Source organism: Acipenser ruthenus, chromosome 6 (genome assembly GCF_902713425.1).
Source record: "Acipenser ruthenus chromosome 6, fAciRut3.2 maternal haplotype, whole genome shotgun sequence".
NCBI lineage: Eukaryota > Metazoa > Chordata > Actinopteri > Acipenseriformes > Acipenseridae > Acipenser > Acipenser ruthenus.
Window position 1 is genome coordinate 29,750,132 of NC_081194.1, and position 13,762 is coordinate 29,763,893.

General features: G+C 38.2%; 1 protein-coding gene across 7 annotated transcripts in view; it reads right to left on the bottom strand.

The window, feature by feature from the left end:
* esrrga (estrogen-related receptor gamma a) overlaps positions 1 to 13,762 on the bottom strand; it is a 256,814-nt gene that overhangs the window by 47,801 nt on the left and 195,251 nt on the right. For all 7 annotated transcript variants that reach the window (XM_034018872.3, XM_059025329.1, XM_034018875.3 and 4 more), the window contains 2 exons: positions 10,104 to 10,519; positions 7,504 to 7,620 (listed from right to left, as the gene is read on the bottom strand). In XM_034018872.3, coding sequence (XP_033874763.1) covers positions 7,504 to 7,620; positions 10,104 to 10,519 — 533 coding nt within the window. The remainder of the gene's footprint in view (positions 1 to 7,503; positions 7,621 to 10,103; positions 10,520 to 13,762) is intronic.

The window sequence follows — 13,762 nt, forward strand, 5'->3', positions numbered from 1 at the left end:
TGCACGCGCGAAAACGTGGCCGCGCACAGTGGTTCGTTTTTCAGATAGATAGCAAAAAGTGTAACCTGTTATCAGCAAAACATATTTAGGGTCGAGTGAAAAAAATAGGGTCCGTCGGGTAACCCGAACCACATGTGGGTTTTTTTGGCCTTATTATTAATAATAAAGTGCTTTCATTTATTTCGGCGTGTTATTTTTGTTTTGAATCGTTATTGCACACATTTGTTTTACGTATTATTCATCAGCCAAACGGCGCCCCCCTCAGGTCAGCGCCCTGTGCGGCCGCACTGCTCGCACCCCCCTTGGAACGGCACTGGTGCTGATATCAAAACCGGGTTAGGTCACAAGCATAACCGAGTAGCAGTTGGCTGTGACAGATTGATAGAGGCGTGGCCTGGGGTACATAAGGGGACTGTGTGGAATAGCGGGAGATCCCTGGCTGGAGGTGGAGTCTGGTCATGTACTGTGGAGAGGAGGAAAGCGGAGAGAGCTGATGCTGTTGTTGTTTTGTCGCCCCAGAGTTTCAAAACCACAGAGCCAAGCAGAGGATTGCTGGAGGCTGGGGAAACACGGAGAAAGCAAGGACACATTACCCCTCGAAAACAGCACAAGAGGATCGACGAACCACAACGAAGACTCTTGTTGTTGTGTATATATTTGTAAATAGTGTGTGTGTCACAAAAATCCTGTTTGGGCAATGTGAGAGGGAGGGGTGTGTGATGGAATGAATACACAAGTCTGTAGAGTTTAACTGAATCACTCAGTGTATTATATTTACAAGGAATTTCATTATCTACCATCTTCCCCTCCACCGACAGGACCCATTCCTTCAACACCTGTACAGTGGGGTAATAATCTGAAACATAAAAGGGGAGGTGGAAACACATGTGCTGGTGAGTGGATCTGTCAGAAATATGACTTTTCCTGTATTGAAGACTACAGTAAATTGGCAAAATAACAAAAGCTGTAGTATCTCAGTGGGCAAATGTAAATGTCTAGCATGTTTCCAGGAATCACTGACTCCTCAGGTTGGCAGCCACTGGAAAGCTCTCTCTTCAACATGTTGCATAGTCACCAGTTCAATACACTGTCTTATGGGAAAATCTGCCACAATTAAGGGGTAAAGTGTCATTGACTATTCGCATACCCTTTCGGATGGTCTCCAGGGATAGGATTGGCAAGCGGGACACCACATGCCTCCAGCTGTCCTCTGCCTTCTACAAGTGGTTCTGAAAAACGTCAACAGCATACGCAAAGCTCACCACTGGCTGCCGTCCAAACTTGCATCCTTATTTAAATTCAGCAAAGGAAACCAATCCCCTCTTGGTTATTTTAATGCCTGAAGATGTCATTTTGTTTTGTAGCACAGGCGGGAAAAAAAGAAGATCAGCACTTCTGAAGCCATGCCTTCTGCTTCGATGTAACCCAACTTGAAGTCTAATGTACCCTCATTGTCAGACAGTAAGTCTACTTGACCTTTCCTTCTCGAATTTCAGTAATTACAATTAGTTAATCCTGCAATTACGTGTTCCATTTTCAGTGTTGCTGGAGGGGATATCCTAAATAAAAATGCTGATTATGCTTTGGTCAACATACATTTTTGGCACACTAAAGCCTAAGATGTCTTAGACCTTTAAAGTGCTGAATAGTAGGCTGTGTGATGTGTACTGAAGTCCATCTGGAGGAAAGACCCTAATTAACTGAATTAAAACAGGTTTAATGTCAACTGCATTGCTGATATGCATAGGTGTATACAGTAAGTAGGTCCTTATTAACAAAGTGTCTCCTATCAGTGAGGTCCAACTACGCTTGAAGAAATATTATAACAAATGCAGTATGTCATGGTACAGGTTACATAAAAAAATTCAACTGAATGATTTAAATTCTCATCTTTTGAACAGCTGATTGGCAGTCCCGACCAAAAGCAGTAAGCATAGCTGGCAGTCATTTAGATCATGATAATGAGGCTGTCATTGTATTCAGATCGTCCTGTGACATCCCACTTTGTAAGCATGACGTCCACTGTACAGTTATTGTCAAAAAAAGCACATTTAAAAAGATAAAGTAGCAGGTGTTTCACAAATACTAAAGCTAATTTCACAACTCAGATCAGACTGAGATTTCCTTCTGATTTTGTCAGTATTCCATTGGTCTTATCACCAGCTTGTCACTGCCTTTCATAAACTACAGGAAAGATACAGACATTGAAGGTTTGAAAGGGGATGGCTTTTATAAAAGGCAAACGATACAAAAGGCTGCAGTGAAAACTCCCTACAATCAAAATAAAACTTTTCTTGTGAAAGTACTTAACCAGCTCAGTTTATCATAAACACTATTCAACATTAGTCTATCACAATGTTGGTTAATGCTTAACGAATATGACACACTCGTGTATATTTTAAAATACTGACTCACTAATTCAAGCTTTTTAAACTGTGTTTAAAAACAAGACCGATATGAGAATTAAGAGAGGCCTAGGCGTATGTTTGCGTAACTGTCTTAATTTGAAAAGCAAAGCTCTGTCAACAATAGTCATTATCCAATAGTACCAATACACTAACAAACAGTGTTTACTTGTTTGATATTGGGTTGCTGAATTTTTTCAAGAAAAAGAAAAAAGGGCTTGTTAAACACAATGAGCTAGACAGGATTTTCTAAAATGATAACCACAGTGAAAAAAGGGACAGTGCATGAGTCTAAACTGGGACATACAAAAACTGATGCTGGATCTTAACTAATACAATACCTCTGGGAACCACTTTAAACAATGCTGCTCCCTTATTTAAAAAAAGTCGGAAAAGTCTGATGGCAATGGCAAACCGAATGTAAACCATTCGCTGCTCTGTCACCAAGCTTTTTATTCTCAATGGCTCCAAATGAATGCAGGCATTGCATAATCCAGTAGGCAAAGACTCCTGACAGTGGGATGATTTATGCTTCTAGTCAGAGGAATTGGAGAGAGGGAGAGAGACAGAAAGAGAGAGAGAGAAAATCCATGGAGACGAGACAGATGCTCTCAGTGGGCCTCTGTTGGCAGCTAGACTCGAGCTAACCTGCAGTGAATCCTAGCCTCTTCACTATTTGTTTATGCAGGGGAACAAAAAATTCATACACCTGCTGTAACACCGTCAGTAGGGCGTAGGGCCATGATGGGCAGCCAGGGCTGTACTGATTTGACATCTCCAAGGTGTTTGGTGGGGCTAGTGTTATTCTGGTGGGGCCATTAGAGCCAAATATGTTCTCCAGAATAACCCACCGAGTCAGCGCTTTTCAGTTCCTCATGCAAACGGAAGCCAATTGAACCCTCTGAAGTCTTTCAGATCTGCAGCCTCATGACTTAAAATGACTTGCAATAGTGATGCAGCTTTTGTATTTTATATACTGGCATAACAAATGTCACATAAGGGAAATTCCCTTTACACAATGGCAGAATTTCGGTGAACCTGATCAGTATGTATAAGGTTAAATCTGCAAAACAAATGAAAGTCAAATTCATAAGCTTGCTGTCTCATCATATGCCAAGCACCAATATAGACAGAGCCACATCCGGCCAGCTTAGAAATGCGTGTTTTACAGTAGATACCTGTTCACAGTTTCTGGACTCAAGCCAGGGTATTCATCCAGTGCTGCCTAAAAACAGGAAAAAGGAATTGGAATGATGCAGCTTCCCTTTGTGGGTTTGGCAGGGGGATTCTATGCTGCTTCTTTACAAAGACCTTTCTCTATAAATTGTATTGTACTGTATATGTTTACGCATGTGTACCTGTGTCTGTGTATGTGTGTGTGTGTGTGAAACAAGCACCCTGCTGCGATTATACACTGACAGCCTGCCTCTCCCCAGAGGGCCAATCCAACTTTAGAAGCCATTGCTGTTTGCATCCAAATTCTTCCCTTCATTAGGCTGTAGAGTTAGAGCGAGCCACAATAACTGGGGTGTTTTAATTGCCTCGTTGAGAAATTATGTCTCACAAATACCATCCTCTGCCAAACTGACAACTTCTCTCATTCCCAAATAACAAATAAATGTCTGGGAATGTTTATTTTATGTAACCTCTGGTTTCTCTTTATATCTTGCTGAATCACTATAACAGTGTACAGTCCAAGCAAAAGGCAATGTGAACTGTGCCAATGCTATAGTATGCTTAAGTTTCAAACTTACGCATGCTATAGCATTGGCACAGTTCTACGGTCCCTACTGTATTGCTGTTGTGGTACGGTGGTGCTAATACCTCAGAAGTAAGCAGAAACACATTTTCAACACATTCAATGAAGCTTGGACTACAGAGTTGAAGAGGTCAACAAAATGGAGGGTCACACAAGAGTGAGTAATAACAGCCCTCCTGATAGCTTAAATCATTGAGCACATTCCAGTTAGATTAGCTGGCTGGTGGCTTTTCATTTTATCCTGGGATAGATTCAAGAGGTAGAAGTTATACAGTAATAAACTCCCTGGGCCACCAAAAAAATATATTAATTATAGTTTACACATTCCTACCACATTTCCTACAACCCTCCCCCTTTACTGTGTGACATGTTTTGATCTTAACTGAGTTTCTGGTCACAGACCAATGGCTCCTGATTGGGACTCTAAGATCACTGTGTCAATCATACCTCTGACAAGCTAACATTACAAACTACATTCTTGAAGCAATGTCATCTGTCTGTGCTAAAGAAATGAAGAATATCGAAAAATGCTGGCCCCTTATTCGGTTTCTAATAAAAAATACAAGAAAATGTATTTTTGACAAATCCGTTTTCCGTTTTGTGTTAGAAATAATTGGCAGTGCTGCTAACTGGTTAGCAGGAACTGACAGAAAATATGACATTTGCTCCCATCTTGATGGTCATTTTTGGTTTAAATGGTTTCACTAAAGGATTATGTTTACCGTGGACACCTCCAGTGAGGTGCCACATCTTGTTTTCAGTGGGGGGACTGGCTAAATCTAATTTTACAGCCGGGTGGGCAGAGGTAAAAAGAAGAGAAGCTTGCCATAGGCTTCAGGCAGTGTGTCAGAGGCTGAGTTGAGATTGGAAACCACAATTTCCTTCCTATAAGTCTCCAGCCATAACTAGTTGGCTAAGCAGCTACTGTCGGATTCTGAGACTACTGTACAAAGGCACTCCCACAACACCAGCAAGCAACTCTTTATGTGTAAATAATATCCATGTAGTCTCTTACTGATGGCCATAACAGTGATGCTAACCTCCACATTCCATTGAATGCTGTGTTATCAGTTGTTTTTTTTTGTTTAGTTTTTTTTTTAAAGAGATAATTGAAGGCTACTTAAAAGGATTTAAACTAGGGGCTGAGGATCACATCTCATCTCGGATTATGGAATATTTCGTTTTTTTGGTGGCGGACAAAATTTCAGCCAGATCTGCCCCTCCATATTTACAACCACCCACCCGTATAGAGTAATATTGCTGTCACAAATTGACAGCTTTAGATAACATACTGAAAATTAACACACATTGACAGCTGTAGAAGGCAGCCCACAAAAATGGTGAAGACACAGTACATGTTGTTGTGTTTTTTTAAATGGGGACCTTTTGTGTAACAATATATAAGGGGAAAAGGAATCAGCTGAAAACATCTTATAAAAAACATGTTAAAACATGTAATGACTTGCATTGATAAATACGAATGAACTTGTTTCAACACAGGGCTGGCTGGGCTTTACAAATGAGTACATGACACAAGGCTTGGTCACTGGCTCTGGCACTGTGATGTGTGTGTGAGCATGTTAAAAATAAGAAAATTGATGAAACAATTTACCAAATGACCCTTATTCATATGTAGAGCGGGACTTCTGTATTAAATTCAAGCACTACAACAAATGGCAGTGCCATATTGATATATGTGTATATGGGTGGCTGGGAGCTAGAACAAAAGGCTGCTATTTGTCTGGGAGCTCATGGGAGAAGGTGCCATATCAAACACGCCACAACATCCTTCAGACCTGTCTCCCTCCCCCTCTTATCAATTACAGCCCTGTCATCTTAAACTGGTGCATAAGCAAATGCTACTGTATAGATACAGGCAGCATCCATGTTATTTAGATGTGTACTCGATATGCATGGCACACAACATGCAGTTGTTTACACTAAAGAAGCAATGATAGAACACTACTTTTGTCTGTTAAGTTTCATTAGATTTTATGATTACATTCCAAATCCAGGATGAGTCAAAAAAATGCACTGCTCAAGCAAAAGGGACATAAACATCTTAACAGTGGCCCAAAAACTCTTCTGCAACTGCTTCAATGGAAAAACAATGGGTTTGTACTTATGAGACTAATGAGGCAACTGCATTAGTATCAAAAGGGCATTTACATATTAGTCCTTGGTAAAATTATATCACAGTAGTAACTTAAACACATGTTTACATGCCAGTGGTATCGCAATGGTTTGCACCAATACACACTGTTAATTGCACTACAAATGGTACCATATCAGGGAATGTGCTACTGTACCAAGACCATTGTGTTACGCCTTTTTCCAAACAAAGTTTCATGCATTGCAACCTCTAATCATAAAACCACACATTGAAGTTCACTTGAACAGCTGTTTATAGCTGGGAATGGTCATTTTAGTATCTAACTCATTTTGTTTTTTTCATTATTCTGTTAATTTATTAGCAGACTGATACAGTATGCAGTTTCATTTAATGGTATTTTTAAAACTATATTTATTTAAATGCTGTAACTCAAAAGCTAATGCTTTTTGACCAGGGCCTATTTTACGGTTTTCAACAGTAGCAGTATTAGAATCAATTTAATAGACATCCTTGTAATGTTAAAAAAAAATAGTTTGCTAGTTTGTTTTTAGCTAACAAAACTATTAAATTAAACTTTCTTAGAAAACCTAGTTTACAGATACAACTAACTTTTAATTTGCTTGCAGTGTTACGTAGCAGTAATACTCATACAAAGTTGTTCCTAACTCTTTTGGGTGGTGTTTAGCTATAGGTGGCTTGTTGTGACTTCACTAAACAGAACGAAATATTCTGATCCTTAAAATGGGCAATATAAGATGTAGGAGAGAGGTGCTTAAGCAATATTAGACAATAATTAATCAAGACCAAGTAAACTACAAAGTGAAGGCAAACGGTCGCCTCCCTTCCTCCTTTTATGACGGATTATGTAAAATAATCCCTTGAAGCTGCAATAGGTCCCTTTTTCCATATATATAATACTGGAAGCAAGTGTGTAGGACTGGTTCCAACTAAAAACACTACCAACTTCCAACACATTACACTGTGGGCTATACCGGTAAGGTATTTTCAATACAGGTACTGTATCAGGGATTTTTCTTTGTTCAGTTTGTAAACTGCTAGAACAAAGCTTTTGTATAGTGTGATGTACAGTCCATAAGGCAGCATATGTTTCAGCAATACATTTTAACCTTGGCTTTCTCTCCCACTTCCCCCTCATCAGGGTATGGCACTTCGGTGTGCTGGGGATTGAAGGGAGTTATTAAATTAAAATAAACTATTTTCCTTACCTTCCTTCATCATGCCGACTTTTAGACACTTCATGAAGCGACAGGCCTGGCAGGACTTGCGCCTGCGCTTTGTGATTTCACATTCATTGGTTGCCGGGCAGCTGTACTCGATGTTTCCTGTGGCAAGGCATGTAGAGAGAAGGAAAAGAGAGTGTTTAATAGCTGTCAGGGAATACAAACTGAAAGAAGCAGTTTACCTGGCAAGCAACGTTACCAAATAATGAAATAAGTGGTTAAAAATAATTAAATTGTTGTCGCCTTAATAAGGAGACATCGTTTACATCTGGTTATACATTTCATGTAATTACCAGTCAATGATTTATGTAATATACTGTATGTGCTATATTTAACCACAGAACTAATGGCTAAAAGATATATGTAATATACTGTATGTGCTAAATACAACCACAGAACTAATGGCCAATAGCCCTTTAAATCAGGACACCATTGATTGAAAATATAACCCATATTCTTCTTCTTTCTCACTATATGTATCTATAAACTCCTACAGTGCACTCAAGTTATTACAATATATTTGGGACAACTTACAGACTGATATTGTGAGTATTATAACAGAACAAATTCTGAGTATTATAACAGCATTAGTTCAGAAAACTTCTAATTAAATGTCACAATATTTACTGACTACTGCATAGCATTTTAGTATGGTCATCAATAGTACATAGAGCACAGATCACTTATTTTCTCTTTTTTGTTTTTGAATTGTAGGTGTGATTTTAAACCTGAAGAAAGTTTCTAATACAGCAATGTCTGGCTCTCACCCTGTGTTCTAACCACAAGCCCACACAGTCTCACATAATTGTTGTGTACATTATAATGCTTTTAAACAAACAATGACTACATTCGTCCTTGAGTCCTGTCAATAGTAATGTTTAATTCAATATTATGATTTTCACAGACGGGTCAAAATACATTGGGCTGGATTCTGAAAGCTCTTTACTCCAAATCGTCATTAGCATGATTTTTCAGAAAAGAAAACACACACTCATAAAAACAAAAATAAAGAACTCAGATATATATTTAGGGGCTCATAATTAGCCTGAAATTGTTTCTTACTAGTTTAATTTATGTTCTTTCATGATAACAGTTTGATAATAATGATTAAATAATGAATAAAGCAATTTGAGAATCCCTTTCAATTATAAAAATGCATGATGATTTTTACACTAAGTGGTTAAAACACTGAAATGCACTTGAATTTGATACTTGTGGTAAGTCAAATCTCCCAATTTGGGAACATGCAATATGAAAATAAATGTCATTATAAAACAGCTGTAATTACAAAACTGTGATTTAAGCATCATTTTTAAAACTTAACAAATTAAGTAAGTCATAATAGGGCCCAGGATTCTGTTCCAGTGAAGTATATTTTTTTAAAGTACTGCCTTAAAAAATAGGCAATAGACCAGAATACTATAAAAAAGCCAGTGTTTTTACTGAAGTGTAATAGTTTCCCCCTACTTCAAAACCTTTTCAAATACTATAATACTTTAATGAAAATGGCTTTTTGTTTATAGTTCTCTAGAGTAAGGAGGTAGAGGGTGGGGTCAACACACCAGGCACATACATTGTCTTGGGAAACAAGATGGGTATAATTGTAACATTGATATTTCATGTTCACAGCTCTCCGGGTCTGTCAGAGACCCTCTGAAAAGCATGCAGGCTCATGCAATTAACACTGTGTCCATCTGGGACCTCGATGCTGATGAAATATTTCAGAGTTAATCAGACTTTGTAAACACTGATTTATATTGACTTCCCTTCTCTGAACTGATGTTTCCTCATTAAAAAGCAGATTAGTGAGAATGCTTGGAGACTAAATGCTCAAGACCACTAATTCATCGGGAAACAGTATTTAAAGTATGTATGTCCATTAAAGAAGGTCCAATATTCCATAACAAGGTAATCTCTGGAACCCATTACATTAATATGTGCTCAGTCTAAAATGCAATTTGAAGTAATACAGTACAGTAGTTTAGAGATTGCAGTGGGATTGTTTTTAAATAAAGGTGACTATTATGGATCATGTATGTTTCACAGTTTGAAAGTAAGCCTCTTTCTTCCCGGATAGATGAAATGTAACCAGACAATGATATCCAGTGTGTTGCAGATCAGGTTGCATTGATTACAAATGTGAGCAACCAATTATAAAGCCTGTACCTAAATAAAAAACAAAACAAAACAAAATCTTAATGACACATTTTGGAGCCTGGATATTTCGATTTAACATGTCAGCAAGATTGCCAAAACATGAGAAAAGGACTACCAAAACAGCACTGACATGTTCAGTGTTCTGGCCTCTTTTAAAAGCCCATGATCTACGAATCAAGATAAGGAACACTGCTGAAAATGACACAAACATTTTATGTCTCCAGCCGTCTAGTCCTGCAGGCCTACGAAAAGTTAGTTTTTAAAACAGTCTCCTTGAAAACCATGGATGAAAACCCTGCCTGTGCACACATCAAGGATCTTTTTAATTTTTTTCCATGTAACTGACAGCAAGATGAGACCAGAGGGAGGTGTTTTGTGTGGTTACAGGTGCAATGAAAGCAAAAGATTAACACAGAAAAGCACCCAACCTTGAATTGTCCGTTTGAAGAAAGCCTTGCAGGCTTCGCAGGAGGCCACTCCATAGTGGTAGCCAGACGCGATGTCGCCGCAGACGAGGCACAGCCGCTTGGGCATGGAGTTGAGCATGTACTCGCACTTGGTCTGCGAGTCCTCCGTGATGGTGCTGGAGCAGTCGTCGTAGCGCTTGCGGGCAGCTCCATTGGCCCCCAGGCCCGCCGTTGGACCGTAAAGCGTGGGCGAATCCAGCCCATTCTGGTGCCCGTTCATGGTGGAGCTATAGCTGCCGCTGGCATCCGAAGACCCACCGGGGCTATGGTGGTTAATGCTGTCTGTGAGGGAGGCAGGGCTGGAGGGTTCCGTCTTGATGTATGAGGGGCAGTTCGAATCAATGTGCCGATCCTTGCTTGACATTCTGCAGAGGAGCCTTTGGAGAGAAGAAGGTGGGGAGGAGGAGAGAAAAGGAAAATTAAAGAGGCAGATCACAACCACATAAGACATTAAAAAAATGAATGGTTTATTATTTAGTATATCAGCAGTGTGTTGCCAGTGAGTAGATTGTAGTAGGAACCCATAAAACAAAAAAATGAAAGCTGGTTAGTTGAATACAACATCAAATTTAGGGAACTCAAACTGCACAGCCTGAATATAGTGCTATATAGGTGTGCTGTATGATAAGACTGCTGGGGGAATTAAGGCTGCAAATCATAAAACACAGGGAACAGGTTTAAGTATAGTTTGCAACACCAACAAGCTGTCTCAAAGATTTGTTTTCAGCCTTTTCAACCATACCCTAGTACACTTATTGAAAAGCCCTCTAGTTGTCACGTGAAACTACATACACTATATTGTCTCCCAACTGAATAAACCCCACTTAAATTAATTTAATAGCAAAATGCAAGGCTTGCTGGGACAATGTTCTAAAGTGAGCACAGGTGGTGAAGCAACGAAAGATTAGAATAATAATACAAAACAAAGAAACACTTTCTGAAAAAAATACTGTTACACTGAATGAATCCTTGGGGGTATTTTATGTTTCTATTTTACCTTTTTTTGTTACCAAGAAAATTTGTATTTTACAAATTACATTTATTTTTTCTATCTAAATAGGAGGAATTCAATATATTTTTTTAATATAAGTTTTAAAATCCCGATACAAATATACACAGTATACAATAAAATCCAGTAAATCAGAGTTCTAAGATCATGTAAAGGTCACAGCCTGAGGGATTGATCTTTACATTTTAAAATAAATAAATAAAAACAATTACAGTACAAAGAAAATTAGTGTATACGTTAGTCAATTGAAGAGTTAAAGACAGCTACCTTAAGTGCCGCTCTGGAAAAGAAAGGGCAAAGTATCCATCATCAGTCATTCACAAGTCAATATCGACTTGTTCTACATGAAGGTAATCAGCATAAGGCCACGGCAGAGCTTTATCACACACCCAGAGAGGCAGTCAACAGAAATTTTACTGGGGCCAGCATTCCTTGTCATTCTTACTGGACATTCCTCTATTTCAAAGGAGCAATCTAGATTACAAAAAATATATATTAAAAAAATAACAGAGCCAGTTAAAAATGGCGGAATCAGAAAAGAATACCCCATCGCCATTGTAAATATCTGAAATTAATCACTCCTGACCTATCTGTTCTATTTCCCCTTTTCTCCTTGCTTTAATTCATCCCTCTGAGCCATCAGTATTAATGAGCACTGTAATTAATAGATATATCTCCCTTGTCTCTCAAGAAGCACTAAGGGCAAAGTGAAGGGATTAAACTTCTCCCAAGTCAACATTTCACTAGGTCGCACATTCACTTACCGGCGCGCTGTGAGTTCCATTTAATTTAGAGCCACTTACATGACTACTTCACTTATTGCAGCATAATTACTGTAACTGCTCTCATGTACATTAAAGTCTTAAGAGTGGAGTTATTAGTAATCTTTCTCCCTTTTACTTAATATAGACTGTTCTAATAAGCATTGTACATTAACAGATTTTTAAAATATATTTTGCAAAATGAAAAATGTGTAGAAATAAATAAAATGGTGGTAAAAGCTCCAGAGACCACACAAAGGGTTTTTAATTAAGGAAAACCCAATGGAAACAAAGGGTGTGCTCTCAATTGAGACAGCCAGTAAAAGATATATTCTTCTGGGAAATGTAAAGATTGCCTATGGTTTGAGACAGACACAGAGAGAGATAGCGATAGAGAAAGAGAGAGAGCAAGAGAGAGAGAGAGACCAAGCTTTTATGCTGTTGCTTTGACTCTTAAGAAAAAAAGATGAACTCAAAATACACAGGTTGTTTTTCATTATTTTTAACAAGCCTCATATCTTTCCACAATGATTAATGAAATACAATGCAAAAGTTTATTTTTTTTTTACCAATCTGTTCAGTAGCTGCATGCAACTTGATAAAAAAAGTCACTAAATCTGGGTATAAATGTGCTGACTCTAGCCAGATGTTTCTCATGTTTTCAGCCAGTATCAATCGATTTCTGTGAAGCTCTTCTTACCTATGTCTTCACAGAAAGCATCTCAGTAATGCAGCAGTCTGCTCTTGACTAAATACACAACTACCCTGTACCCATTATATCTGCTGTTGAAAGCCACCTCAGTGACTCACTGAAAACTGTGTTGTGGTGACTTTAAGCATATTACGTCTTGTGGGGTCTTAAAGGGGTACAGGAAAAATAAAGTAATTTCAGCTTGTGCTGGGAGTTAATACAGTGAGGATATAGGATAATTCAAGGTACAGACTGAGGAAAACAATACGAGTACAAGACGATTTGTTTACAACTTTTAAGTTACTCCACTGGAAACATTACGACTTTAGCTGAAAGTTATTCACACTCTCTCTCTCTTCCTCTCGTTCTCTTCCTCATGCTCTTTGAAATTCTATGACTATTAAACCAAGCCTGCAATATTCACAACTATCTATAAATTCAATTGTCAGATGCTGGGTTTTATTCTCGGGCCGCACTTCAATCTAAAATTAGAGGCACTAAAATTCACATTAGCTCTAAGAGGAGTGAAATTCTAAAGCCTATATTTTAGAAGAAAAGAAAAAGCCTTTCTGACAGAAAAAAGGCTATTTAAGAGGCAATGATTTTATCTGGTTTCGACGAGCTGAATGGGCCCAATTCCACAGTGTGCCGTTAAGGCAGAATTTTCGTGTGAAAAATTTTGAAATTTAGTTAGGGTTTATAAATGGAAATAATAATTGTCATCAAATAGAGAAAAAAAAGATGTACCGCTATTCAAAAAGTCTACAATACAAAAAAAAAAAATGTACTCTTCCAGTTAACTGCAATTGCCTTACCTAAGAGATGAGGAAAGTAAAACATGAATTACATTTTAAAACTGCATTTTACATTTTACCAACCCTGTTTTTTGGTACTGTATACTACTATTGAGTTTACCGTAATCGAGACACTGGCATGTTTCATTTAATTGACATGTAGGTTAAAAAACAATACCTGTGAATTTGTAATATACTTTTTATAGTTCATATTTAATCTGTTGGGTGATCTTTGAAATGTACAGTACTATTTTTTTTTTACAACATAATGGACTAATACCATTATGTATTTGTGACCGGGTCTTACGTCACTTGTGTGGATAGCCGCCGTTTACAAACTACAGAGAGACAGACGTGGTGTTGTT